General features: G+C 49.2%; 1 protein-coding gene across 1 annotated transcript in view; it reads left to right on the forward strand.

The window, feature by feature from the left end:
* The window catches only part of depdc5 (DEP domain containing 5, GATOR1 subcomplex subunit), a 257,419-nt gene that overhangs the window by 45,609 nt on the left and 184,339 nt on the right, over positions 1-27,471 (forward strand). Inside the window, exon 12 of the mRNA XM_088000284.1 lies at positions 241-344. Coding sequence (XP_087856410.1) covers positions 241-344 — 104 coding nt within the window. The remainder of the gene's footprint in view (positions 1-240; positions 345-27,471) is intronic.

A 27,471-nucleotide genomic window follows, 5' to 3' on the forward strand; every position in this document is an offset into this window, starting at 1 on the left:
TTTGATAAAGCAGGAGCTGCAGGAAGACAGCGCAGGAGTGCATGTGAGTGTCCTGCTAGCTGGCTAATCACTGCCTCTGACACATTTTTATTTGGATCCTGCTGCTAATTTTCACAGAGGAGGGTTAGTTATTTTTGTATAAATCAGTAAAGAAACGTAGTAATGACCTCAGTTTGCGAATGACATCTGAACCCATTAATGATGTTCCTTTTGTTGTCCACTTGCTGTTGTATTTCCCAGAGTTGTTGCCCAGAATGAACGGCGGGAGGAGTGGACGTCACTGCTTACAACAATTAAAAAGCTATTCATTCAGTATCCTGTGCTGGTGCGTTTGCAGGAAGCAGGTACTTACTCATCACAGGAACTTTCAGTCAGGGTTAATAATGTTTACACAGACTATACTGGATTATTAATTCAGTGGCATCAAAGCTGTGCTAATACTGGGATGAGTATTGCTGAGAGAGGTTTACTCTGGGACGGCAGTATTGCTGAGAGAGGTTTACTCTGGGATGGCAGTATTGCTGAGAGAGGTTTACTCTGGGATGGCAGTATTGCTGAGAGAGGTTTACTCTGGGATGGCAGTATTGCTGAGGGAGGTTTACTCTGGGATGGCAGTATTGCTGAGGGAGGTTTACACTGGGATGGCAGTATTGCTGAGAGAGGTTTACTCTGGGATGGCAGTATTGCTGAGAGAGGTTTACTCTGGGATGGCAGTATTGCTGAGAGAGGTTTACTCTGGGATGGCAGTATTGCTGAGAGAGGTTTACTCTGGGATGGCAGTATTGCTGAGAGAGGTTTACTCTGGGATGGCAGTATTGCTGAGGGAGGTTTACACTGGGATGGCAGTATTGCTGAGAGAGATTTACACTGGGATGGCAGTATTGCTGAGAGAGGTTTACTCTGGGATGGCAGTATTGCTGAGGGAGGTTTACACTGGGATGAGTATTGCTGAGAGAGGTTTACTCTGGGATGGCAGTATTGCTGAGAGAGGTTTACACTGGGATGGCAGTATTGCTGAGAGAGGTTTACTCTGGGATGGCAGTATTGCTGAGGGAGGTTTACTCTGGGATGGCAGTATTGCTGAGGGAGGTTTACACTGGGATGAGTATTGCTGAGAGAGGTTTACACTGGGATGGCAGTATTGCTGAGAGAGGTTTACTCTGGGATGGCAGTATTGCTGAGAGAGGTTTACTCTGGGATGGCAGTATTGCTGAGGGAGGTTTATACTGGGATGGCAGTATTGCTGAGAGAGGTTTACACTGGGATGGCAGTATTGCTGAGAGAGGTTTACACTGGGATGGCAGCATTGCTGAGTGAGGATTACACTGGGATGGCAGTATTGCTGATGGAGGATTATACTGGGATGGCAGTATTACTGAGCGAGGTTTATACTGGGATGGCAGTATTGCTGAGAGACGCTTACACTGGGATGGCAGTATTGCTGAGAGAGGTTTATACTGGGATGGCAGTATTGCTGAGTGAGGATTACACTGGGATGGCAGTATTGCTGAGAGAGGTTTACACTGGGATGGCAGTATTGCTGAGAGAGGTTTACACTGGGATGGCAGTATTGCTGAGAGAGGTTTACACTGGGATGGCAGTATTGCTGAGAGAGGTTTACACTGGGATGGCAGTATTGCTGAGGGAGGTTTATACTGGGATGGCAGTATTGCTGAGAGAGGTTTACACTGGGATGGCAGTATTGCTGAGAGGTTTATACTGGGATGGCATTATTGCTGAGAGAGGTTCACGCTGGGATGGCAGTATTGCTGAGGGAGGTTTATACTGGGATGGCAGTATTACTGAGCGAGGTTTATACTGGGATGGCAGTATTGCTGAGAGAGGTTTACACTGGGATGGCAGTATTGCTGAGAGGTTTATACTGGGATGGCATTATTGCTGAGAGAGGTTCACGCTGGGATGGCAGTATTGCTGAGGGAGGTTTACACTGGGATGGCAGTATTGCTGAGAGAGGTTTATACTGGGATGGCAGTATTGCTGAGAGAGGTTTACACAGGGATGGCAGTATTGCTGAGAGAGGTTTACACTGGGATGGCAGTATTGCTGGGGGAGGTTACACTGGGATGGCAGTATTGCTGAGTGAGGTTTACACAGGGATGGCAGTATTGCTGAGAGAGGTTTACACTGGGATGGCAGTATTGCTGGGGGAGGTTACACTGGGATGGCAGTATTGCTGAGTGAGGTTTACACAGGGATGGCACTATTGCTGAGAGAGGTTTACACTGGGATGGCAGCATTGCTGAGAGAGGTTTACACTGGGATGGCAGTATTGCTGAGAGAGGTTTACACTGGGATGGCAGTATTGCTGAGGGAGGTTTACACTGGGATGGCAGTATTGCTGAGAGAGGTTTACACTGGGATGGCAGTATTGCTGAGAGAGGTTTACACTGGGATGGCAGTATTGCTGAGGGAGGATTATACTGGGATGGCAGTATTACTGAGCGAGGTTTATACTGGGATGGCAGTATTACTGAGCGAGGTTTATACTGGGATGGCAGTATTGCTGAGTGAGGATTACACAGGGATGGCAGTATTGCTGAGGGAGGTTTACACTGGGATGGCAGCATTGCTGAGAGAGGTTTACACTGGGTTGGCAGTATTGCTGAGGGAGGATTATACTGGGATGGCAGTATTACTGAGCGAGGTTTATACTGGGATGGCAGTATTGCTGAGAGAGGTTTACACCGGGATGGCAGTATTGCTGAGTGAGGATTACACTGGGATGGCAGTATTGCTGAGAGAGGTTTACACTGGGATGGCAGTATTGCTGAGTGAGGATTACACTGGGATGGCAGTATTGCTGGGGGAGGATTATACTGGGATGGCAATATTGCTGAGGGAGGATTACACAGGGATGGCAGTATTGCTGAGAGAGGTTTACACTGGGATGGCAGTATTGCTGAGGGAGGTTTACACTGGGATGGCAGTATTGCTGAGAGAGGTTTATACTGGGATGGCAGTATTGCTGAGAGAGGTTTACACAGGGATGGCAGTATTGCTGAGAGAGGTTTACACTGGGATGGCAGTATTGCTGGGGGAGGTTACACTGGGATGGCAGTATTGCTGAGTGAGGTTTACACAGGGATGGCAGTATTGCTGAGAGAGGTTTACACTGGGATGGCAGTATTGCTGGGGGAGGTTACACTGGGATGGCAGTATTGCTGAGTGAGGTTTACACAGGGATGGCACTATTGCTGAGAGAGGTTTACACTGGGATGGCAGCATTGCTGAGAGAGGTTTACACTGGGATGGCAGTATTGCTGAGAGAGGTTTACACTGGGATGGCAGTATTGCTGAGGGAGGTTTACACTGGGATGGCAGTATTGCTGAGAGAGGTTTACACTGGGATGGCAGTATTGCTGAGAGAGGTTTACACTGGGATGGCAGTATTGCTGAGGGAGGATTATACTGGGATGGCAGTATTACTGAGCGAGGTTTATACTGGGATGGCAGTATTACTGAGCGAGGTTTATACTGGGATGGCAGTATTGCTGAGTGAGGATTACACAGGGATGGCAGTATTGCTGAGGGAGGTTTACACTGGGATGGCAGCATTGCTGAGAGAGGTTTACACTGGGTTGGCAGTATTGCTGAGGGAGGATTATACTGGGATGGCAGTATTACTGAGCGAGGTTTATACTGGGATGGCAGTATTGCTGAGAGAGGTTTACACCGGGATGGCAGTATTGCTGAGTGAGGATTACACTGGGATGGCAGTATTGCTGAGAGAGGTTTACACTGGGATGGCAGTATTGCTGAGTGAGGATTACACTGGGATGGCAGTATTGCTGGGGGAGGATTATACTGGGATGGCAATATTGCTGAGGGAGGATTACACAGGGATGGCAGTATTGCTGAGAGAGGTTTACACTGGGATAGCAGTATTGCTGGGGGAGGTTTACACTGGGATGGCAGTATTGCTGAGAGAGGTTTACACTGGGATGGCAGTATTGCTGAGAGAGGTTTACACTGGGACGGCAGTGTTGCTGGGGGAGGTTTACACTGGGATGGCAGTATTGCTGAGGGAGGATTATACTGGGATGGCAGTATTGCTGAGGGAGGATTATACTGGGATGGCAGTATTACTGAGCGAGGTTTACACTGGGATGGCAGTATTGCTGAGGGAGGTTTACACTGGAATGGCAGTATTGCTGAGAGGTTTACACTGGGATGGCAGTATTGCTGAGAGAGGTTTACACTGGGATGGCAGTATTGCTGAGTGAGGATTACACTGGGATGGCAGTATTGCTGGGGGAGGATTATACTGGGATGGCAATATTGCTGAGGGAGGATTACACAGGGATGGCAGTATTGCTGAGAGAGGTTTACACTGGGATGGCAGTATTGCTGAGAGAGGTTTACACTGGGCAGTGTTGCTTAGTGAGGATTACACTGGGATGGCAGTATTGCTGAGGGAGGATTATACTGGGATGGCAATATTGCTGAGGGAGGTTTACACTGGGATGGCATATTACTGAGAGAAGTTTACACTGGGATGGCAGTATTGCTGGGGGAGGATTATACTGGGATGGCAGTATTGCTGATGGAGGATTATACTGGGATGGCAGTATTGCTGATGGAGGATTATACTGGGATGGCAGTATTACTGAGCGAGGTTTATACTGGGATGGCAGTATTGCTGAGAGACGTTTACACCGGGATGGCAGTATTGCTGAGTGAGGATTACACAGGGATGGCAGTATTGCTGAGAGAGGTTTACACTGGGATGGCAGTATTGCTGAGGGAGGATTATACTGGGATAGCAGTATTACTGAGCGAGGTTTATACTGGGATGGCAGTATTGCTGAGAGAGGTTTACACCGGGATGGCAGTATTGCTGAGTGAGGATTACACAGGGATGGCAGTATTGCTGAGGGAGGTTTACACTGGGATGGCAGCATTGCTGAGAGAGGTTTACACTGGGATGGCAGTATTGCTGAGAGAGGTTTACACTGGGATGGCAGTATTGCTGAGTGAGGATTACACTGGGATGGCAGTATTACTGAGCGAGGTTTATACTGGGATGGCAGTATTGCTGAGAGACGTTTACACAGGGATGGCAGTATTGCTGAGTGAGGATTACACAGGGATGGCAGTATTGCTGAGGGATGTTTACACTGAGATGGCAGTATTGCTGAGTGAGGATTACACTGGGATGGCAGTATTGCTGAGGGAGGTTTACACGGGAATGGTAGTATTGCTGAGGGAGGTTTACACTGGGATGGCAGTATTGCTGAGAGAGGTTTACACTGGGATGGCAGTATTGCTGAGAGAGGTTTACACTGGGATGGCAGTATTGCTGAGTGAGGATTACACTGGGATGGCAGTATTGCTGAGAGAGGTTTACACTGGGATGGCAGTATTGCTGAGTGAGGATTACACTGGGATGGCAGTATTGCTGAGAGAGGTTTACACGGGGATGGCAGTATTGCTGAGTGAGGATTACACTGGGATGGCAGTATTGCTGAGAGTTTTACACTGGGATGGCAATATTGCTGAGGGAGGTTTACACTGGGATGGCAGTATTGCTGAGGGAGGATTATACTGGGATGGCAGTATTGCTGGGGGAGGATTATACTGGGATGGCAATATTGCTGAGGGAGGATTACACAGGGATGGCAGTATTGCTGAGTGAGGTTTACACTGGGATGGCAGTATTGCTGAGGGAGGTTTACACTGGGGTGGCAGCATTGCTGAGAGAGTTTTACACTGGGATGGCAATATTGCTGAGGGAGGTTTACACTGGGATGGCAGTATTGCTGAGTGAGGTTTACACTGGGATGGCAGTATTGCTGAGTGAGGTTTACACTGGGATGGCAGTATTGCTGAAAGAGGTTTACACTGGGATGGCAGTATTGCTGAGGGAGGTTTACACTGGGATGGCAGTATTGCTGAGAGAGGTTTACACTGGGATGGCAGTATTGCTGAGAGAGGTTTACACTGGGATGGCAGTATTGCTGAGAGAGGTTTACACTGGGTTGGGAGTATTGCTGAGGGAGGATTACACTGGGATGGCAGTATTGCTGAGAGAGGTTTACACTGGGATGGCAGTATTGCTGAGAGAGGTTTACACTGGGTTGGGAGTATTGCTGAGGGAGGTTTACACTGGGATGGCGGTATTGCTGAGAGAGGTTTACACTGGGATGGCGGTATTGCTGAGAGAGGTTTACACTGGGATGGCGGTATTGCTGAGAGAGGATTACACTGGGATGGCAGTATTGCTGAGTGAGGATTACACAGGGATGGCAGTATTGCTGAGGGAGGATTACACTGGGATGGCAGTATTGCTGAGAGGTTTATACTGGGATGGCATTATTGCTGAGAGAGGTTTATACTGGGATGGCAGTATTGCTGAGAGGTTTACACTGGGTTGGGAGTATTGCTGAGGGAGGTTTACACTGGGATGGCGGTATTGCTGAGAGAGGTTTACACTGGGATGGCAGTATTGCTGAGAGAGGTTTACACTGGGATGGCAGTATTGCTGAGGGAGGATTATACTGGGATGGCAGTATTACTGAGCGAGGTTTATACTGGGATGGCAGTATTACTGAGCGAGGTTTATACTGGGATGGCAGTATTGCTGAGTGAGGATTACACAGGGATGGCAGTATTGCTGAGGGAGGTTAACACTGGGATGGCAGCATTGCTGAGAGAGGTTTACACTGGGTTGGCAGTATTGCTGAGGGAGGATTATACTGGGATGGCAGTATTACTGAGCGAGGTTTATACTGGGATGGCAGTATTGCTGAGAGAGGTTTACACCGGGATGGCAGTATTGCTGAGTGAGGATTACACTGGGATGGCAGTATTGCTGAGAGAGGTTTACACTGGGATGGCAGTATTGCTGAGTGAGGATTACACTGGGATGGCAGTATTGCTGGGGTAGGATTATACTGGGATGGCAATATTGCTGAGGGAGGATTACACAGGGATGGCAGTATTGCTGAGAGAGGTTTACACTGGGATAGCAGTATTGCTGGGGGAGGTTTACACTGGGATGGCAGTATTGCTGAGAGAGGTTTACACTGGGATGGCAGTATTGCTGAGAGAGGTTTACACTGGGACGGCAGTGTTGCTGGGGGAGGTTTACACTGGGATGGCAGTATTGCTGAGGGAGGATTATACTGGGATGGCAGTATTGCTGAGGGAGGATTATAATGGGATGGCAGTATTACTGAGCGAGGTTTACACTGGGATGGCAGTATTGCTGAGGGAGGTTTACACTGGAATGGCAGTATTGCTGAGAGGTTTACACTGGGATGGCAGTATTGCTGAGAGAGGTTTACACTGGGATGGCAGTATTGCTGAGTGAGGATTACACTGGGATGGCAGTATTGCTGGGGGAGGATTATACTGGGATGGCAATATTGCTGAGGGAGGATTACACAGGGATGGCAGTATTGCTGAGAGAGGTTTACACTGGGATGGCAGTATTGCTGAGAGAGGTTTACACTGGGCAGAATTGCTGAGTGAGGATTACACTGGGATGGCAGTATTGCTGAGGGAGGATTATACTGGGATGGCAATATTGCTGAGGGAGGTTTACACTGGGATGGCATATTACGGAGAGAAGTTTACACTGGGATGGCAGTATTGCTGGGGGAGGATTATACTGGGATGGCAGTATTGCTGATGGAGGATTATACTGGGATGGCAGTATTGCTGATGGAGGATTATACTGGGATGGCAGTATTACTGAGCGAGGTTTATACTGGGATGGCAGTATTGCTGAGAGACGTTTACACCGGGATGGCAGTATTGCTGAGTGAGGATTACACAGGGATGGCAGTATTGCTGAGAGAGGTTTACACTGGGATGGCAGTATTGCTGAGGGAGGATTATACTGGGATGGCAGTATTACTGAGCGAGGTTTATACTGGGATGGCAGTATTGCTGAGAGAGGTTTACACCGGGATGGCAGTATTGCTGAGTGAGGATTACACAGGGATGGCAGTATTGCTGAGGGAGGTTTACACTGGGATGGCAGCATTGCTGAGAGAGGTTTACACTGGGATGGCAGTATTGCTGAGAGGGGTTTACACTGGGATGGCTGTATTGCTGAGTGAGGATTACACTGGGATGGCAGTATTACTGAGCGAGGTTTATACTGGGATGGCAGTATTGCTGAGAGACGTTTACACAGGGATGGCAGTATTGCTGAGTGAGGATTACACAGGGATGGCAGTATTGCTGAGGGATGTTTACACTGGGATGGCAGTATTGCTGAGTGAGGATTACACTGGGATGGCAGTATTGCTGAGGGAGGTTTACACGGGAATGGTAGTATTGCTGAGGGAGGTTTACACTGGGATGGCAGTATTGCTGAGAGAGGTTTACACTGGGATGGCAGTATTGCTGAGAGAGGTTTACACTGGGATGGCAGTATTGCTGAGTGAGGATTACACTGGGATGGCAGTATTGCTGAGAGAGGTTTACACTGGGATGGCAGTATTGCTGAGTGAGGATTACACTGGGATGGCAGTATTGCTGAGAGAGGTTTACACGGGGATGGCAGTATTGCTGAGTGAGGATTACACTGGGATGGCAGTATTGCTGAGAGTTTTACATTGGGATGGCAATATTGCTGAGGGAGGTTTACACTGGGATGGCAGTATTGCTGAGGGAGGATTATACTGGGATGGCAGTATTGCTGGGGGAGGATTATACTGGGATGGCAATATTGCTGAGGGAGGATTACACAGGGATGGCAGTATTGCTGAGTGAGGTTTACACTGGGATGGCAATATTGCTGAGGGAGGTTTACACTGGGATGGCAGTATTGCTGAGTGAGGTTTACACTGGGATGGCAGTATTGCTGAGTGAGGTTTACACTGGGATGGCAGTATTGCTGAGAGAGGTTTACACTGGGATGGCAGCATTGCTGAAAGAGGTTTACACTGGGATGGCAGTATTGCTGAGGGAGGTTTACACTGGGATGGCAGTATTGCTGAGAGAGGTTTACACTGGGATGGCAGTATTGCTGAGAGAGGTTTACACTGGGATGGCAGTATTGCTGAGAGAGGTTTACACTGGGTTGGGAGTATTGCTGAGGGAGGTTTACACTGGGATGGCGGTATTGCTGAGAGAGGTTTACACTGGGATGGCGGTATTGCTGAGAGAGGTTTACACTGGGATGGCGGTATTGCTGAGAGAGGATTACACTGGGATGGCAGTATTGCTGAGTGAGGATTACACAGGGATGGCAGTATTGCTGAGGGAGGATTACACTGGGATGGCAGTATTGCTGAGAGGTTTATACTGGGATGGCATTATTGCTGAGAGAGGTTTATACTGGGATGGCAGTATTGCTGAGAGGTTTACACTGGGTTGGGAGTATTGCTGAGGGAGGTTTACACTGGGATGGCGGTATTGCTGAGAGAGGTTTACACTGGGATGGCAGTATTGCTGAGGGAGGTTTACACTGGGATGGCAGTATTGCTGAGCGAGGTTTACACTGGGATGGCAGTATTGCTGGGGGAGGTTTACACTGGGATGGCAGTATTGCTGAGAGAGGTTTACACTGGGATGGCAGTATTGCTGAGCGAGGTTTACACTGGGATGGCAGTATTGCTGGGGGAGGTTTACACTGGGATGGCAGTATTGCTGAGCGAGGTTTACACAGGGATGGCAGTATTGCTGAGAGAAGGTTTACACTGGGACGGCAGTATTGCTGGGGGAGGTTTACACTGGGATGGCAGTATTGCTGAGCGAGGTTTACGCTGGGATGGCAGTATTGCTGCGAGAGGTTTACACAGGGATGGGAGTATTGCTGAGAGAGGTTTACACTGGGATGGCAGTATTGCTGAGAGAGGTTTATACTGGGATGGCAGTATTGCTGAGAGAGGTTTATACTGGGATGGCAGTATTGCTGAGAGAGGTTTATACTGGGATGGCAGTATTGCTGAGAGAGGTTTATACTGGGATGGCAGTATTGCTGAGGGAGGATTACAGAGGGATGGCAGTATTGCTGAGAGAGGTTTACACTGGGATGGCAGTATTGCTGAGAGAGGTTTACACTGGGATGGCAGTATGGCAGAGTGAGGATTACAAAGGGATGGCAGTATTGCTGAGAGAGGTGTACACTGGGATGGCAGTATTGCTGAGAGAGGTTTACACTGGGATGGCAGTATTGCTGAGAGGTTTATACTGGGATGGCATTATTGCTGAGAGAGGTTCACACTGGGATGGCAGTATTGCTGAGGGAGGTTTACACTGGGATGGCAGTATTGCTGAGGGAGGATTACACTGGGATGGCAGTATTGCTGATGGAGGATTATACTGGGATGGCAGGATTACTGAGCGAGGTTTATACTGGGATGGCAGTATTGCTGAGAGACGCTTACACAGGGATGGCAGTATTGCTGAGTGAGGATTACACTGGGATGGCAGTATTGCTGATGGAGGATTATACTGGGATGGCAGTATTACTGAGCGAGTTTTATACTGGGATGGCAGTATTGCTGAGAGACGCTTACACAGGGATGGCAGCATTGCTGAGAGAGGTTTACACTGGGATGGCAGTATTGCTGAGGGAGGTTTACACTGGGATGGCAGTATTGCTGAGTGAGGATTACACTGGGATGGCAGTATTGCTGAGAGAGGTTTACACTGGGATGGCAGTATTGCTGAGAGAGGTTTACACTGGGATGGCAGTATTGCTGAGGGAGGTTTACACTGGGATGGCAGTATTGCTGAGAGAGGTTTACACTGGGATGGCTGTATTGCTGAGGGAGGTTTATACTGGGATGGCTGTATTGCTGAGTGAGGTTTATACTGGGATGGCTGTATTACTGAGCGAGATTTATACTGGGATGGCAGTATTGCTGAGAGAGTTTTACACCGGGATGGCAGTATTGCTGAGTGAGGATTACACAGGGATGGCAGTATTGCTGAGGGAGGTTTACACTGGGATGGCAGTATTGCTGAGGGAGGATTATACTGGGATGGCAGTATAACTGAGCGAGGTTTATACTGGGATGGCAGTATTGCTGAGAGAGGTTTACACCGGGATGGCAGTATTGCTGAGTGAGGATTATACAGGGATGGCAGTATTGCTGAGGGAGGTTTACACTGGGTTGGCAGTATTGCTGATGGAGGATTATACTGGGATGGCAGTATTGCTGAGGGAGGTTTACACTGGGTTGGCAGTATTGCTGATGGAGGATTATACTGGGATGGCAGTATTGCTGAGGGAGGTTTACACTGGGATGGCAGTATTACTGAGCGAGGTTTATACTGGGATGGCAGTATTGCTGAGAGACGTTTACACAGGGATGGCAGTATTGCTGAGTGAGGATTACACAGGGATGGCAGTATTGCTGAGGGAGGTTTACACTGGGATGGCAGCATTGCTGAGAGAGGTTTACACTGGGATGGCAGTATTGCTGAATGAGGATTACACTGGGATGGCAGTATTGCTGAGGCAGGTTTACACGGGGATGGTAGTATTGCTGAGGGAGGTTTACACTGGGATGGCAGTATTGCTGAGGGAGGATTATACTGGGATGGCAGTATTGCTGGGGGAGGTTTACACTGGGATGGCAGTATTGCTGAGAGAGGTTTACACTGGGATGGCAGTATTGCTGAGAGAGGTTTACACTGGGACGGCAGTGTTGCTGGGGGAGGTTTACACTGGGATGGCAGTATTGCTGAGAGAGGTTTACACTGGGATGGCAGTATTGCTGAGAGAGGTTTACACAGGGATGGGAGTATTGCTGAGAGAGGTTTACACTGGGATGGCAGTATTGCTGAGAGAGGTTTATACTGGGATGGCAGTATTGCTGAGAGAGGTTTATACTGGGATGGCACTATTGCTGGGGGAGGTTTACACTGGGATGGCAGTATTGCTGAGAGAGGTTTATACTGGGATGGCAGTATTGCTGAGGGAGGTTTACACTGGGATGGCAGTATTGCTGAGGGAGGTTTACACTGGGATGGCAGTATTGCTGAGGGTGGTTTACACTGGGATGGCAGTATTGCTGAGAGAGGTTTACACTGGGATGGCAGTATTGCTGAGAGAGGTTTACACTGGGATGGCGGTATTGCTGAGTGAGGATTACACTGGGATGGCAGTATTGCTGAGGGAGGATTACACTGGGATGGCAGTATTGCTGATGGAGGATTAGACTGGGATGGCAGGATTACTGAGCGAGGTTTACACTGGGATGGCGGTATTGCTGAGTGAGGATTACACAGGTATGGCAGTATTGCTGAGGGAGGTTTACACTGGGATGGCAGTATTGCTGAGAGAGGTTTACACTGGGATGGCAGTATGGCAGAGTGAGGATTACAAAGGGATGGCAGTATTGCTGAGAGAGGTGTACACTGGGATGGCAGTATTGCTGAGAGAGGTTTACACTGGGATGGCACTATTGCTGAGAGGTTTATACTGGGATGGCATTATTGCTGAGAGAGGTTCACACTGGGATGGCAGTATTGCTGAGGGAGGTTTACACTGGGATGGCAGTATTGCTGAGAGAGGTTTATACTGGGATGGCAGTATTGCTGAGAGAGGTTTATACTGGGATGGCACTATTGCTGGGGGAGGTTTACACTGGAATGGCAGTATTGCTGAGAGAGGTTTATACTGGGATGGCAGTATTGCTGAGGGAGGTTTACACTGGGATGGCAGTATTGCTGAGGGAGGTTTACACTGGGATGGCAGTATTGCTGAGGGTGGTTTACACTGGGATGGCAGTATTGCTGAGAGAGGTTTACACTGGGATGGCAGTATTGCTGAGAGAGGTTTACACTGGGATGGCGGTATTGCTGAGTGAGGATTACACTGGGATGGCAGTATTGCTGAGGGAGGATTACACTGGGATGGCAGTATTGCTGATGGAGGATTAGACTGGGATGGCAGGATTACTGAGCGAGGTTTATACTGGGATGGCAGTATTGCTGAGAGACGCTTACACAGGGATGGCAGTATTGCTGAGTGAGGATTACACAGGTATGGCAGTATTGCTGAGGGAGGTTTACACTGGGATGGCAGTATTGCTGAGAGAGGTTTACACTGGGATGGCAGTATGGCAGAGTGAGGATTACAAAGGGATGGCAGTATTGCTGAGAGAGGTGTACACTGGGATGGCAGTATTGCTGAGAGAGGTTTACACTGGGATGGCACTATTGCTGAGAGGTTTATACTGGGATGGCATTATTGCTGAGAGAGGTTCACACTGGGATGGCAGTATTGCTGAGGGAGGTTTACACTGGGATGGCAGTATTGCTGAGGGAGGATTACACTGGGATGGCAGTATTGCTGATGGAGGATTATACTGGGATGGCAGGATTACTGAGCGAGGTTTATACTGGGATGGCAGTATTGCTGAGAGACGCTTACACAGGGATGGCAGTATTGCTGAGTGAGGATTACACAGGTATGGCAGTATTGCTGAGGGAGGTTTACACTGGGATGGCAGCATTGCTGAGAGAGGTTTACACTGGGATGGCAGTATTGCTGAGTGAGGATTACACTGGGATGGCAGTATTGCTGATGGAGGATTATACTGGGATGGCAGTATTACTGAGCGAGGTTTATACTGGGATGGCAGTATTGCTGAGAGACGCTTACACAGGGATGGCAGTATTGCTGAGTGAGGTTTACACTGGGATGGCAGTATTGCTGAGAGAGGTTTACACTGGGATGGCAGCATTGCTGAGAGAGGTTTACACTGGGATGGCAGTATTGCTGAGGGAGGTTTACACTGGGATGGCAGTATTGCTGAGTGAGGATTACACTGGGATGGCAGTATTGCTGAGGGAGGTTTACACTGGGATGGCAGTATTGCTGAGAGAGGTTTACACTGGGATGGCTGTATTGCTGAGGGAGGTTTATACTGGGATGGCTGTATTGCTGAGGGAGGTTTATACTGGGATGGCTGTATTACTGAGCGAGGTTTATACTGGGATGGCAGTATTGCTGAGAGAGTTTTACACCAGGATGGCAGTATTGCTGAGTGAGGATTACACAGGGATGGCAGTATTGCTGAGGGAGGTTTACACTGGGATGGCAGTATTGCTGAGGGAGGATTATACTGGGATGGCAGTATAACTGAGCGAGGTTTATACTGGGATGGCAGTATTGCTGAGAGAGGTTTACACCGGGATGGCAGTATTGCTGAGTGAGGATTATACAGGGATGGCCGTATTGCTGAGGGAGGTTTACACTGGGATGGCAGCATTGCTGAGAGAGGTTTACACTGGGTTGGCAGTATTGCTGATGGAGGATTATACTGGGATGGCAGTATTGCTGAGGGAGGTTTACACTGGGATGGCAGTATTACTGAGCGAGGTTTATACTGGGATGGCAGTATTGCTGAGAGACGTTTACACAGGGATGGCAGTATTGCTGAGTGAGGATTACACAGGGATGGCAGTATTGCTGAGAGAGGTTTACACTGGGATGGCAGTATTGCTGAATGAGGATTACACTGGGATGGCAGTATTGCTGAGGCAGGTTTACACGGGGATGGTAGTATTGCTGAGGGAGGTTTACACTGGGATGGCAGTATTGCTGAGGGAGGATTATACTGGGATGGCAGTATTGCTGGGGGAGGTTTACACTGGGATGGCAGTATTGCTGAGAGAGGTTTACACTGGGACGGCAGTGTTGCTGGGGGAGGTTTACACTGGGATGGCAGTATTGCTGAGAGAGGTTTACACTGGGATGGCAGTATTGCTGAGAGAGGTTTACACAGGGATGGGAGTATTGCTGAGAGAGGTTTACACTGGGATGGCAGTATTGCTGAGAGAGGTTTATACTGGGATGGCAGTATTGCTGAGAGAGGTTTATACTGGGATGGCACTATTGCTGGGGGAGGTTTACACTGGGATGGCAGTATTGCTGAGAGAGGTTTATACTGGGATGGCAGTATTGCTGAGGGAGGTTTACACTGGGATGGCAGTATTGCTGAGGGAGGTTTACACTGGGATGGCAGTATTGCTGAGAGAGGTTTACACTGGGATGGCAGTATTGCTGAGGGAGGTTTACACTGGGATGGCAGTATTGCTGAGGGTGGTTTACACTGGGATGGCAGTATTGCTGAGAGAGGTTTACACTGGGATGGCAGTATTGCTGAGAGAGGTTTACACTGGGATGGCAGTATTGCTGAGTGAGGATTACACTGGGATGGCAGTATTGCTGAGGGAGGATTACACTGGGATGGCAGTATTGCTGATGGAGGATTAGACTGGGATGGCAGGATTACTGAGCGAGGTTTATACTGGGATGGCAGTATTGCTGAGAGACGCTTACACAGGGATGGCAGTATTGCTGAGTGAGGATTACACAGGTATGGCAGTATTGCTGAGGGAGGTTTACACTGGGATGGCAGCATTGCTGAGAGAGGTTTACACTGGGATGGCAGTATTGCTGAGTGAGGATTACACTGGGATGGCAGTATTGCTGATGGAGGATTATACTGGGATGGCAGTATTACTGAGCGAGGTTTATACTGGGATGGCAGTATTGCTGAGAGACGCTTACACAGGATTGGCAGTATTGCTGAGTGAGGTTTACACTGGGATGGCAGTATTGCTGAGAGAGGTTTACACTGGGATGGCAGCATTGCTGAGAGAGGTTTACACTGGGATGGCAGTATTGCTGAGAGAGGTTTACACTGGGATGGCAGTATTGCTGAGAGAGGTTTATACTGGGATGGCAGTATTGCTGAGGGAGGATTACAGAGGGATGGCAGTATTGCTGAGAGAGGTTTACACTGGGATGGCAGTATTGCTGAGAGAGTTTTACACTGGGATGGCAGTATTGCTGAGAGAGGTTTACACTGCGATGGCAGTATTGCAGAGTGAGGATTACAAAGGGATGGCAGTATTGCTGAGAGAGGTTTACACTGGGATGGCAGTATTGCTGAGAGGTTTACACTGGGATGGCAGTATTGCTGAGGGAGGTTTATACTGGGATGGCATTATTGCTGAGAGAGGTTTACACTGGGATGGCAGTATTGCTGAGAGAGGTTTACACTGGGATGGCAGTATTGCTGAGAGAGGTTTAGACTGGGATAGCAGTATTGCTGAGGGAGGTTTACACTGGGATGGCAGTATTGCTGAGGGAGGTTTACACTGGGATGGCAGTATTGCTGAGAGAGGTTTACACTGGGATGGCAGTATTGCTGAGGGAGGTTTACACTGGGATGGGAGTATTGCTGAGGGAGGTTTACACTGGGATGGCAGTATTGCTGAGAGAGGTTTACACTGGGATGGCAGTATTGCTGAGTGAGGATTACACTGGGATGGCAGTATTGCTGAGGGAGGATTACACTGGGATGGCAGTATTGCTGATGGAGGATTAGACTGGGATGGCAGGATTACTGAGCGAGGTTTATACTGGGATGGCAGTATTGCTGAGAGACGCTTACACAGGGATGGCAGTATTGCTGAGTGAGGATTACACAGGTATGGCAGTATTGCTGAGGGAGGTTTACACTGGGATGGCAGCATTGCTGAGAGAGGTTTACACTGGGATGGCAGTATTGCTGAGTGAGGATTACACTGGGATGGCAGTATTGCTGAGAGAGGTTTACACTGGGATGGCAGTCTTGCTGAGAGAGGTTTACACTGGGATGGCAGTATTGCTGAGGGAGGTTTATACTGGGATGGCAGTATTGCTGAGAGAGGTTTACACTGGGATGGCAGTATTGCAGAGTGAGGATTACACAGGGATGGCAGTAATGCTGAGGGAGGATTATACTGGGATGGCAGTATTACTGAGCGAGGTTTATACTGGGATGGCAGTATTGCTGAGAGAGGTTTACACTGGGATGGCAGTATTGCTGAGAGGTTTACACTGGGATGGCAGTATTGCTGAGAGGTTTATACTGGGATGGCATTATTGCTGAGAGAGGTTCACACTGGGATGGCAGTATTGCTGAGGGAGGTTTACACTGGGATGGCAGTATTGCTGAGAGAGGTTTATACTGGGATGGCAGTATTGCTGAGGGAGGTTTCCACTGGGATGGCAGTATTGCTGAGCGAGGTTTACACAGGGATGGCAGTGTTGCTGAGAGAGGTTTACACTGGGATGGCAGTATTGCTGGGGGAGGTTACACTGGGATGGCAGTATTGCTGAGTGAGGTTTACACAGGGATGGCAGTATTGCTGAGGGAGGATTATACTGGGATGGCAGTATTACTGAGCGAGGTTTACACTGGGATGGCAGTATTGCTGAAAGAGGTTTACACTGGGATGGCAGCATTGCTGAGAGAGGTTTACACTGGGATGGCAGCATTGCTGAGAGAGGTTTACACTGGGACGGCAGTATTGCTGAGGGAGGATTATACTGGGATGGCAGTATTACTGAGCGAGGTTTATACTGGGATGGCAGTATTACTGAGAGAGGTTTACACCGGGATGGCAGTATTGCTGAGTGAGGATTACACAGGGATGGCAGTATTGCTGAGGGAGGTTTACACTGGGATGGCAGCATTGCTGAGAGAGGTTTACACTGGGATGGCAGTATTGCTGAATGAGGATTACACTGGGATGGCAGTATTGCTGAGAGAGGTTTACACCGGGATGGCAGTATTGCTGAGTGAGGATTACACAGGGATGGCAGTATTGCTGAGGGAGGTTTACACTGGGATGGCAGCATTGCTGAGAGAGGTTTACACTGAGATGGCAGTATTGCTGAATGAGGATTACACTGGGATGGCAGTATTGCTGAGGCAGGTTTACACGGGGATGGTAGTATTGCTGAGGGAGGTTTACACTGGGATGGCAGCATTGCTGAGAGAGGTTTACACTGGGATGGCAGTATTGCTGAATGAGGATTACACTGGGATGGCAGTATTGCTGAGGCAGGTTTACACGGGGATGGTAGTATTGCTGAGGGAGGTTTACACTGGGATGGCAGTATTGCTGAGGGAGGATTATACTGGGATGGCAGTATTGCTGAGGGAGGTTTACACTGGGATGGCAGTATTGCTGGGGGAGGTTTACACTGGGATGGCAGTATTGCTGAGAGAGGTTTACACTGGGACGGCAGTGTTGCTGGGGGAGGTTTACACTGGAATGGCAGTATTACTGAGCGAGGTTTACACTGGGATGGCAGTATTGCTGAGGGAGGTTTACACTGGAATGGCAGTATTGCTGAGAGGTTTACACTGGGATGGCAGTATTGCTGAGAGAGGTTTACACTGGGATGGCAGTATTGCTGAGTGAGGATTACACTGGGATGGCAGTATTGCTGGGGGAGGATTATACTGGGATGGCAATATTGCTGAGGGAGGATTACACAGGGATGGCAGTATTGCTGAGAGAGGTTTACACTGGGATGGCAGTATTGCTGAGAGAGGTTTACACTGGGATGGCAGTATTGCTGAGTGAGGATTACACTGGGATGGCAGTATTGCTGAGGGAGGTTTACACGGGAATGGTAGTATTGCTGAGGGAGGATTATCCTGGGATGGCAGTATTGCTGGGGGAGGATTATACTGGGATGGCAATATTGCTGAGTGAGGTTTACACGGGGATGGCAATATTGCTGAGGGAGGTTTACACTGGGATGGCAGTATTGCTGAGGGAGGATTATACTGGGATGGCAGTATTGCTGGGGGAGGATTATACTGGGATGGCAATATTGCTGAGGGAGGATTACACAGGGATGGCAGTATTGCTGAGGGAGGATTACACAGGGATGGCAGTATTGCTGATGTGAGGTTTACACTGGGATGGCAGTATTGCTGAGGGAGGTTTACACTGGGGTGGCAGTATTGCTGAGGGAGGATTATACTGGGATGGCAATATTGCTGAGGGAGGTTTACACTGGGATGGCAGTATTACTGAGCGAGGTTTATACTGGGATGGCAGTATTGCTGAGAGACGTTTACACAGGGATGGCAGTATTGCTGAGTGAGGATTACACAGGGATGGCAGTATTGCTGAGAGAGGTTTACACTGGGATGGCAGTATTGCTGAGGGAGGATTATACTGGGATGGCAGTATTACTGAGCGAGGTTTATACTGGGATGGCAGTATTGCTGAGAGAGGTTTACACCGGGATGGCAGTATTGCTGAGTGAGGATGACACAGGGATGGCAGAATTGCTGAGGGAGGTTTACACTGGGATGGCAGCATTGCTGAGAGAGGTTTACACTGGGATGGCAGTATTGCTGAGAGAGGTTTACACTGGGATGGCAGTATTGCTGAGTGAGGATTACACTGGAATGGCAGTATTACTGAGCGAGGTTTAAACTGGGATGGCAGTATTGCTGAGAGACGTTTACACAGGGATGGCAGTATTGCTGAGTGAGGATTACACAGGGATGGCAGTATTGCTGAGGGAGGTTTACACTGGGATGGCAGTATTGCTGAGTGAGGATTACACTGGGATGGCGGTATTGCTGAGGGAGGTTTACACGGGAATGGTAGTATTGCTGAGGGAGGATTATCCTGGGATGGCAGTATTGCTGGGGGAGGATTATACTGGGATGGCAATATTGCTGAGTGAGGTTTACACGGGGATGGCAATATTGCTGAGGGAGGTTTACACTGGGCTGGCAGTATTGCTGAGGGAGGATTATACTGGGATGGCAGTATTGCTGGGGGAGGATTATACTGGGATGGCAATATTGCTGAGGGAGGATTACACAGGGATGGCAGTATTGCTGAGGGAGGATTACACAGGGATGGCAGTATTGCTGAGTGAGGTTTACACTGGGATGGCAGTATTGCTGAGGGAGGTTTACACTGGGGTGGCAGCATTGCTGAGAGAGGTTTACACTGGGATGGCAATATTGCTGAGGGAGGTTTGCACTGGGATGGCAGTATTGCTGAGTGAGGTTTACACTGGGATGGCAGCATTGCTGAGTGAGGATTACACAGGGATGGCAGTATTGCTGAGGGAGGATTACACTGGGATGGCAGTATTGCTGAGAGTTTTACACTGGGATGGCAGTATTGCTGAGGGAGGATTATTCTGGGATGGCAATATTGCTGAGGGAGGATTACACAGGGATGGCAGTATTGCTGAGTGAGGTTTACACTGGGATGGCAGTATTGCTGAGGGAGGTTTACACTGGGGTGGCAGCATTGCTGAGAGAGGTTTACACTGGGATGGCAATATTGCTGAGGGAGGTTTACACTGGGATGGCAGTATTGCTGAGGGAGGTTTGTACTGGGATGGCAGTATTGCTGAGAGGTTTACACTGGGATGGCAGTATTGCTGAGTGAGGATTACACTGGGATGGCAGTATTGCTGGGGGAGGATTATACTGGGATGGCAATATTGCTGAGGGAGGATTACACAGGGATGGCAGTATTGCTGAGAGAGGTTTACACTGGGATGGCAATATTGCTGAGGGAGGTTTACACTGGGATGGCAGTATTGCTGAGTGAGGTTTACACTGGGATGGCAGTATTGCTGAGAGAGGTTTACACTGGGATGGCAGTATTGCTGAGAGAGGTTTACACTGGGATGGCAGTATTGCTGAGTGAGGATTACACAGGGATGGCAGTATTGCTGAGGGAGGGTTACACAGGGATGGCAGTATTGCTGAGGGAGGTTTCCACTGGGGTGGCAGCATTGCTGAGAGAGGTTTACACTGGGATGGCAATATTGCTGAGAGAGGTTTACACTGGGATGGCAGTATTGATGAGAGAGGTTTACACTGGGATGGCAGTATTGCTGAGAGAGGTTTACACTGGGATGGCAGTATTGCTGAGGGAGGTTTACACTGGGATGGCAGTATTGCTGAGAGAGGTTTACACTGGGATGGCAGTATTGCTGAGTGAGGATTACACTGGGGTGGCAGCATTGCTTGAGTGAGGTTTACACTGGGATGGCAGTATTGCTGAGAGAGGTTTACACTGGGATGGCAGTATTGCTGAGAGAGGTTTACACTGGGGTGGCAGCGTTGCTGAGAGAGGTTTACACTGGGATGGCAGTATTGCTGAGAGAGGTTTATACTGGGATGGCAGTATTGCTGAGGGAGGTTTACACTGGGGTGGCAGCATTGCTGAGTGAGAATTACACTGGGGTGGCAGTATTGTTGAGAGAGGTTTACACTGGGATGGCAGTATTGCTGAGTGAGGTTTACACTGGGATGGCAGTATTGCTGAGTGAGGCTTACACTGGGATGGCAGTATTGCTGAGGGAGGTTTACTCTGGGATGGCAGTATTGCTGAGGGAGGTTTACACTGGGATGGCAGTATTGCTGAGAGAGGTTTACACTGGGATGTCAGTATTGCTGAGTGAGGATTATACTGGGATGGCAGTATTGCTGAGGGAGGTTTACTCTGGGATGGCAATATTGCTGAGGGAGGATTACACAGGGATGGCAGTATTGCTGAGGGAGGTTTACACTGGGATGGCAGTATTGCTGAGTGAGGATTACACAGGGATGGCAGTATTGCTGAGGGAGGATTACACTGGGATGGCAGTATTGCTGAGAGAGGTTTACACTGGGATGGCAGTATTGCTGAGAGGTTTATACTGGGATGGCATTATTGCTGAGAGAGGTTTACACTGGGATGGCAGTATTGCTGAGGGAGGTTTACACTGGGATGGCAGTATTGCTGAGAGAGGTTTACACTGGGATGGCAGTATTGCTGAGGGAGGATTACACTGGGATGGCAGTATTGCTGAGGGAGGTTTGCACTGGGATGGCAGTATTGCTGAGAGAGGTTTACACTGGGATGGCAGTATTGCTGAGGGAGGATTATACTGGGATGGCAGTATTACTGAGGGAGGTTTACACTGGGATGGCAGTATTGCTGAGGGAGGATTATACTGGGATGGCAGTATTACTGAGCGAGGTTTATACTGGGATGGCAGTATTGCCGAGAGACGTTTACACGGATGGCAGTATTGCTGAGTGAGGATTACACAGGGATGGCAGGATTGCTGAGGGAGGTTTACACAGGGATGGCAGTATTGCTGAGAGAGGTTTACACTGGGATGGCAGTATTGCTGAGTGAGGATTACACTGGGATGGCAGTATTGCTGAGAGAGGTTTACACTGGGATGGCAGTATTGCTGAGTGAGGATTACACTGGGATGGCAGTATTGCTGAGAGAGGTTTACTCTGGGACGGCAGTATTGCTGAGAGAGGTTCACACTGGGATGGCAGTATTGCTGAGAGAGGTTTACACTGGGATGGCAGTATTACTGAGTGAGGTTTACACTGGGATGGCAGTATTGCTGAGGGAGGATTATACTGGGATGGCAGTATTACTGAGCGAGGTTTATACTGGGATGGCAGTATTGCTGAGAGAGGTTTACACCGGGATGGCAGTATTGCTGAGTGAGGATTACACTGGGATGGCAGTATTGCTGAGGGAGGATTACACTGGGATGGCAGTATTGCTGAGGGAGGTTTACACTGGGATGGCAGCATTGCTGAGAGAGGTTTACACTGGGATGGCAGTATTGCTGAGAGAGGTTTACACTGGGATGGCAGTATTGCTGAGTGCGGATTACACTGGGATGGCAGTATTGCTGAGGGAGGATTATACTGGGATGGCAGTATTGCCGGGGGAGGATTATACTGGGATGGCAATATTGCTGAGGGAGGATTACACAGGGACGGCAGTATTGCTGAGAGAGGTTTACACTGGGTTGGCAGTATTGCTGAGAGAGGTTTACACTGGGATGGCAGTATTGCTGGGGGAGGTTTACACTGGGATGGCAGTATTGCTGAGGGAGGTTTACACTGGGACGGCAGTATTGCTGAGGGAGGTTAACACTGGGATGGCAGTATTGCTGAGGGAGGTTTACACTGGGATGGCAATATTGCTGAGGGAGGTTTACACTGGGATGGCAGTATTACTGAGGGAGGTTTACTCTGGGATGGCAGTATTGCTGAGGGAGGATTATACTGCAATGGCAGTATTGCTGAGTGAGGTTTACACTGGGATGGCAGTATTGCTGAGGGAGGTTTACACTGGGGTGGCAGCATTGCTGAGAGAGGTTTACACTGGGATGGCAATATTGCTGAGGGAGGTTTACACTGGGGTGGCAGTATTGCTGAGAGAGGTTTACACTGGGATGGCAGTATTGCTGAGAGAGGTTTACACTGGGATGGCAATATTGCTGAGGGAGGTTTACACTGGGGTGGCAGTATTGCTGAGAGAGGTTTACACTGGGATGGCAGTATTGCTGAGAGAGGTTTACACTGGGATGGCAATATTGCTGAGGGAGGTTTACACTGGGATGGCAATATTGCTGAGGGAGGTTTACACTGGGGTGGCAGTATTGCTGAGTGAGGTTTACACTGGGATGGCAGTATTGCTGAGAGAGGTTTACACTGGGATGGCAGTATTGCTGAGAGAGGTTTACACTGGGATGGCAGTATTGCTGAGTGAGGATTACACAGGGATGGCAGTATTGCTGAGTGAGCTTTACACTGGGATGGCAGTATTGCTGAGTGAGGTTTACACTGGGATGGCAGTATTGCTGAGTGAGGTTTACACTGGGATGGCAGTATTGCTGAGTGAGGTTTACACTGGGATGGCAGTATTGCTGAGTGAGGTTTACACTGGGATGGCAGTATTGCTGAGGGAGGTTTACACTGGGATGGCAGTATTGCTGAGAGAGGTTTACACTGGGATGGCAGTATTGCTGAGTGAGGATTACACAGGGATGGCAGTATTGCTGAGGGAGGATTACACTGGGATGGCAGTATTGCTGAGAGTTTTACTCTGGGATGGCAGTATTGCTGAGGGAGGATTATTCTGGGATGGCAATATTGCTGAGGGAGGATTACACAGGGATGGCAGTATTGCTGAGTGATGTTTACACTGGGATGGCAGTATTGCTGAGGGAGGTTTACACTGGGGTGGCAGCATTGCTGAGGGAGGTTTGTACTGGGATGGCAGTATTGCTGAGAGGTTTACACTGGGATGGCAGTATTGCTGAGTGAGGATTACACTGGGATGGCAGTATTGCTGGGGGAGGATTATACTGGGATGGCAATATTGCTGAGGGAGGATTACACAGGGATGGCAGTATTGCTGAGAGAGGTTTACACTGGGATGGCAATATTGCTGAGGGAGGTTTACACTGGGATGGCAGTATTGCTGAGTGAGGTTTACACTGGGATGGCAGTATTGCTGAGAGAGGTTGACACTGGGATGGCAGCATTGCTGAGAGAGGTTTACACTGGGATGGCAGTATTGCTGAGAGAGGTTTACACTGGGATGGCAGTATTGCTGAGAGAGGTTTACACTGGGATGGCAGTATTGCTGAGTGAGGATTACACAGGGATGGCAGTATTGCTGAGGGAGGGTTACACAGGGATGGCAGTATTGCTGAGTGAGGTTTCCACTGGGGTGGCAGCATTGCTGAGAGAGGTTTACACTGGGATGGCAATATTGCTGAGAGAGGTTTACACTGGGATGGCAGTATTGCTGAGAGAGGTTTACACTGGGATGGCAATATTGCTGAGAGAGGTTTACACTGGGATGGCAGTATTGCTGAGGGAGGTTTACACTGGGATGGCAGTATTGCTGAGAGAGGTTTACACTGGGATGGCAGTATTGCTGAGTGAGGATTACACTGGGGTGGCAGCATTGCTGAGAGAGGTTTACACTGGGATGGCAGTATTGCTGAGAGAGGTTTACACTGGGATGGCAGTATTGCTGAGGGAGGTTTACACTGGGGTGGCAGCATTGCTGAGAGAGGTTTGCACTGGGATGGCAGTATTGCTGAGAGAGGTTTACACTGGGATGGCAGTATTGCTGAGAGAGGTTTACACTGGGGTGGCAGCGTTGCTGAGAGAGGTTTACACTGGGATGGCAGTATTGCTGAGAGAGGTTTATACTGGGATGGCAGCGTTGCTGAGAGAGGTTTACACTGGGGTGGCAGCATTGCTGAGAGAGGTTTACACTGGGATGGCAGTATTGCTGAGTGAGGATTACACTGGGGTGGCAGTATTGTTGAGAGAGGTTTACACTGGGATGGCAGTATTGCTGAGTGAGGTTTACACTGGGATGGCAGTATTGCTGAGTGAGGTTTACACTGGGATGGCAGTATTGCTGAGTGAGGCTTACACTGGGATGGCAGTATTGCTGAGGGAGGTTTACTCTGGGATGGCAGTATTGCTGAGGGAGGTTTACACTGGGATGGCAGTATTGCTGAGAGAGGTTTACACTGGGATGGCAGTATTGCTGAGTGAGGATTATACTGGGATGGCAGTATTGCTGAGGGAGGTTTACTCTTGGATGGCAATATTGCTGAGGGAGGATTACACAGGGATGGCAGTATTGCTGAGAGAGGTTTACACTGGGATGGCAGTATTGCTGAGAGAGGTTTACACTGGGATGGCAGTATTGCTGAGGGAGGTTTACACTGGGATGGCAGTATTGGTGAGTGAGGATTACACAGGGATGGCAGTATTGCTGAGGGAGGATTACACTGGGATGGCAGTATTGCTGAGAGAGGTTTACACTGGGATGGCAGTATTGCTGAGAGGTTTATACTGGGATGGCATTATTGCTGAGAGAGGTTTACACTGGGATGGCAGTATTGCTGAGAGAGGTTTACACTGGGATGGCAGTATTGCTGAGGGAGGTTTACACTGGGATGGCAGTATTGCTGAGAGAGGTTTACACTGGGATGGCAGTATTGCTGAGGGAGGATTACACTGGGATGGCAGTATTGCTGAGAGAGGTTTGCACTGGGATGGCAGTATTGCTGAGAGAGGTTTACACTGGGATGGCAGTATTGCTGAGGGAGGATTATACTGGGATGGCAGTATTACTGAGGGAGGTTTACACTGGGATGGCAGTATTGCTGAGGGAGGATTATACTGGGATGGCAGTATTACTGAGCGAGGTTTATACTGGGATGGCAGTATTGCTGAGAGACGTTTACACGGATGGCAGTATTGCTGAGTGAGGATTACACAGGGATGGCAGGATTGCTGAGGGAGGTTTACACTGGGATGGCAGTATTGCTGAGAGAGGTTTACACTGGGATGGCAGTATTGCTGATGGAGGATTATACTGGGATGGCAGTATTACTGAGCGAGGTTTATACTGGGATGGCAGTATTGCTGAGAGACGTTTACACAGGGATGGCAGTATTGCTGAGTGAGGATTACACAGGGATGGCAGTAATGCTGAGAGAGGTTTACACTGGGATGGCAGTATTGCTGAGAGAGGTTTACACTGGGATGGCAGTATTGCTGAGTGAGGATTACACTGGGATGGCAGTATTGCTGAGAGAGGTTGACACTGGGATGGCAGTATTGCTGAGTGAGGATTACACTGGGATGGCAGTATTGCTGAGAGAGGTTTACTCTGGGACGGCAGTATTGCTGAGAGAGGTTCACACTGGGATGGCAGTATTGCTGAGAGAGGTTTACACTGGGATGGCAGTATTACTGAGTGAGGGTTACACAGGGATGGCAGTATTGCTGAGTGAGGTTTCCACTGGGGTGGCAGCATTGCTGAGAGAGGTTTACACTGGGATGGCAATATTGCTGAGAGAGGTTTACACTGGGATGGCAGTATTGCTGAGAGAGGTTTACACTGGGATGGCAATATTGCTGAGAGAGGTTTACACTGGGATGGCAGTATTGCTGAAGGAGGTTTACACTGGGATGGCAGTATTGCTGAGAGAGGTTTACACTGGGATGGCAGTATTGCTGAGTGAGGATTACACTGGGGTGGCAGCATTGCTGAGAGAGGTTTACACTGGGATGGCAGTATTGCTGAGAGAGGTTTACACTGGGATGGCAGTATTGCTGAGGGAGGTTTACACTGGGGTGGCAGCATTGCTGAGAGAGGTTTGCACTGGGATGGCAGTATTGCTGAGAGAGGTTTACACTGGGATGGCAGTATTGCTGAGAGAGGTTTACACTGGGGTGGCAGCGTTGCTGAGAGAGGTTTACACTGGGATGGCAGTATTGCTGAGAGAGGTTTATACTGGGATGGCAGCGTTGCTGAGAGAGGTTTACACTGGGGTGGCAGCATTGCTGAGAGAGGTTTACACTGGGATGGCAGTATTGCTGAGTGAGGATTACACTGGGGTGGCAGTATTGTTGAGAGAGGTTTACACTGGGATGGCAGTATTGCTGAGTGAGGTTTACACTGGGATGGCAGTATTGCTGAGTGAGGTTTACACTGGGATGGCAGTATTGCTGAGTGAGGCTTACACTGGGATGGCAGTATTGCTGAGGGAGGTTTACTCTGGGATGGCAGTATTGCTGAGGGAGGTTTACACTGGGATGGCAGTATTGCTGAGAGAGGTTTACACTGGGATGGCAGTATTGCTGAGTGAGGATTATACTGGGATGGCAGTATTGCTGAGGGAGGTTTACTCTTGGATGGCAATATTGCTGAGGGAGGATTACACAGGGATGGCAGTATTGCTGAGAGAGGTTTACACTGGGATGGCAGTATTGCTGAGAGAGGTTTACACTGGGATGGCAGTATTGCTGAGGGAGGTTTACACTGGGATGGCAGTATTGGTGAGTGAGGATTACACAGGGA

Source organism: Chiloscyllium plagiosum, unplaced genomic scaffold (genome assembly GCF_037043375.1).
Source record: "Chiloscyllium plagiosum isolate Xiang-an unplaced genomic scaffold, Cpla_swu_hap1 HiC_scaffold_24, whole genome shotgun sequence".
Taxonomy (NCBI): Eukaryota; Metazoa; Chordata; class Chondrichthyes; order Orectolobiformes; family Hemiscylliidae; genus Chiloscyllium; species Chiloscyllium plagiosum.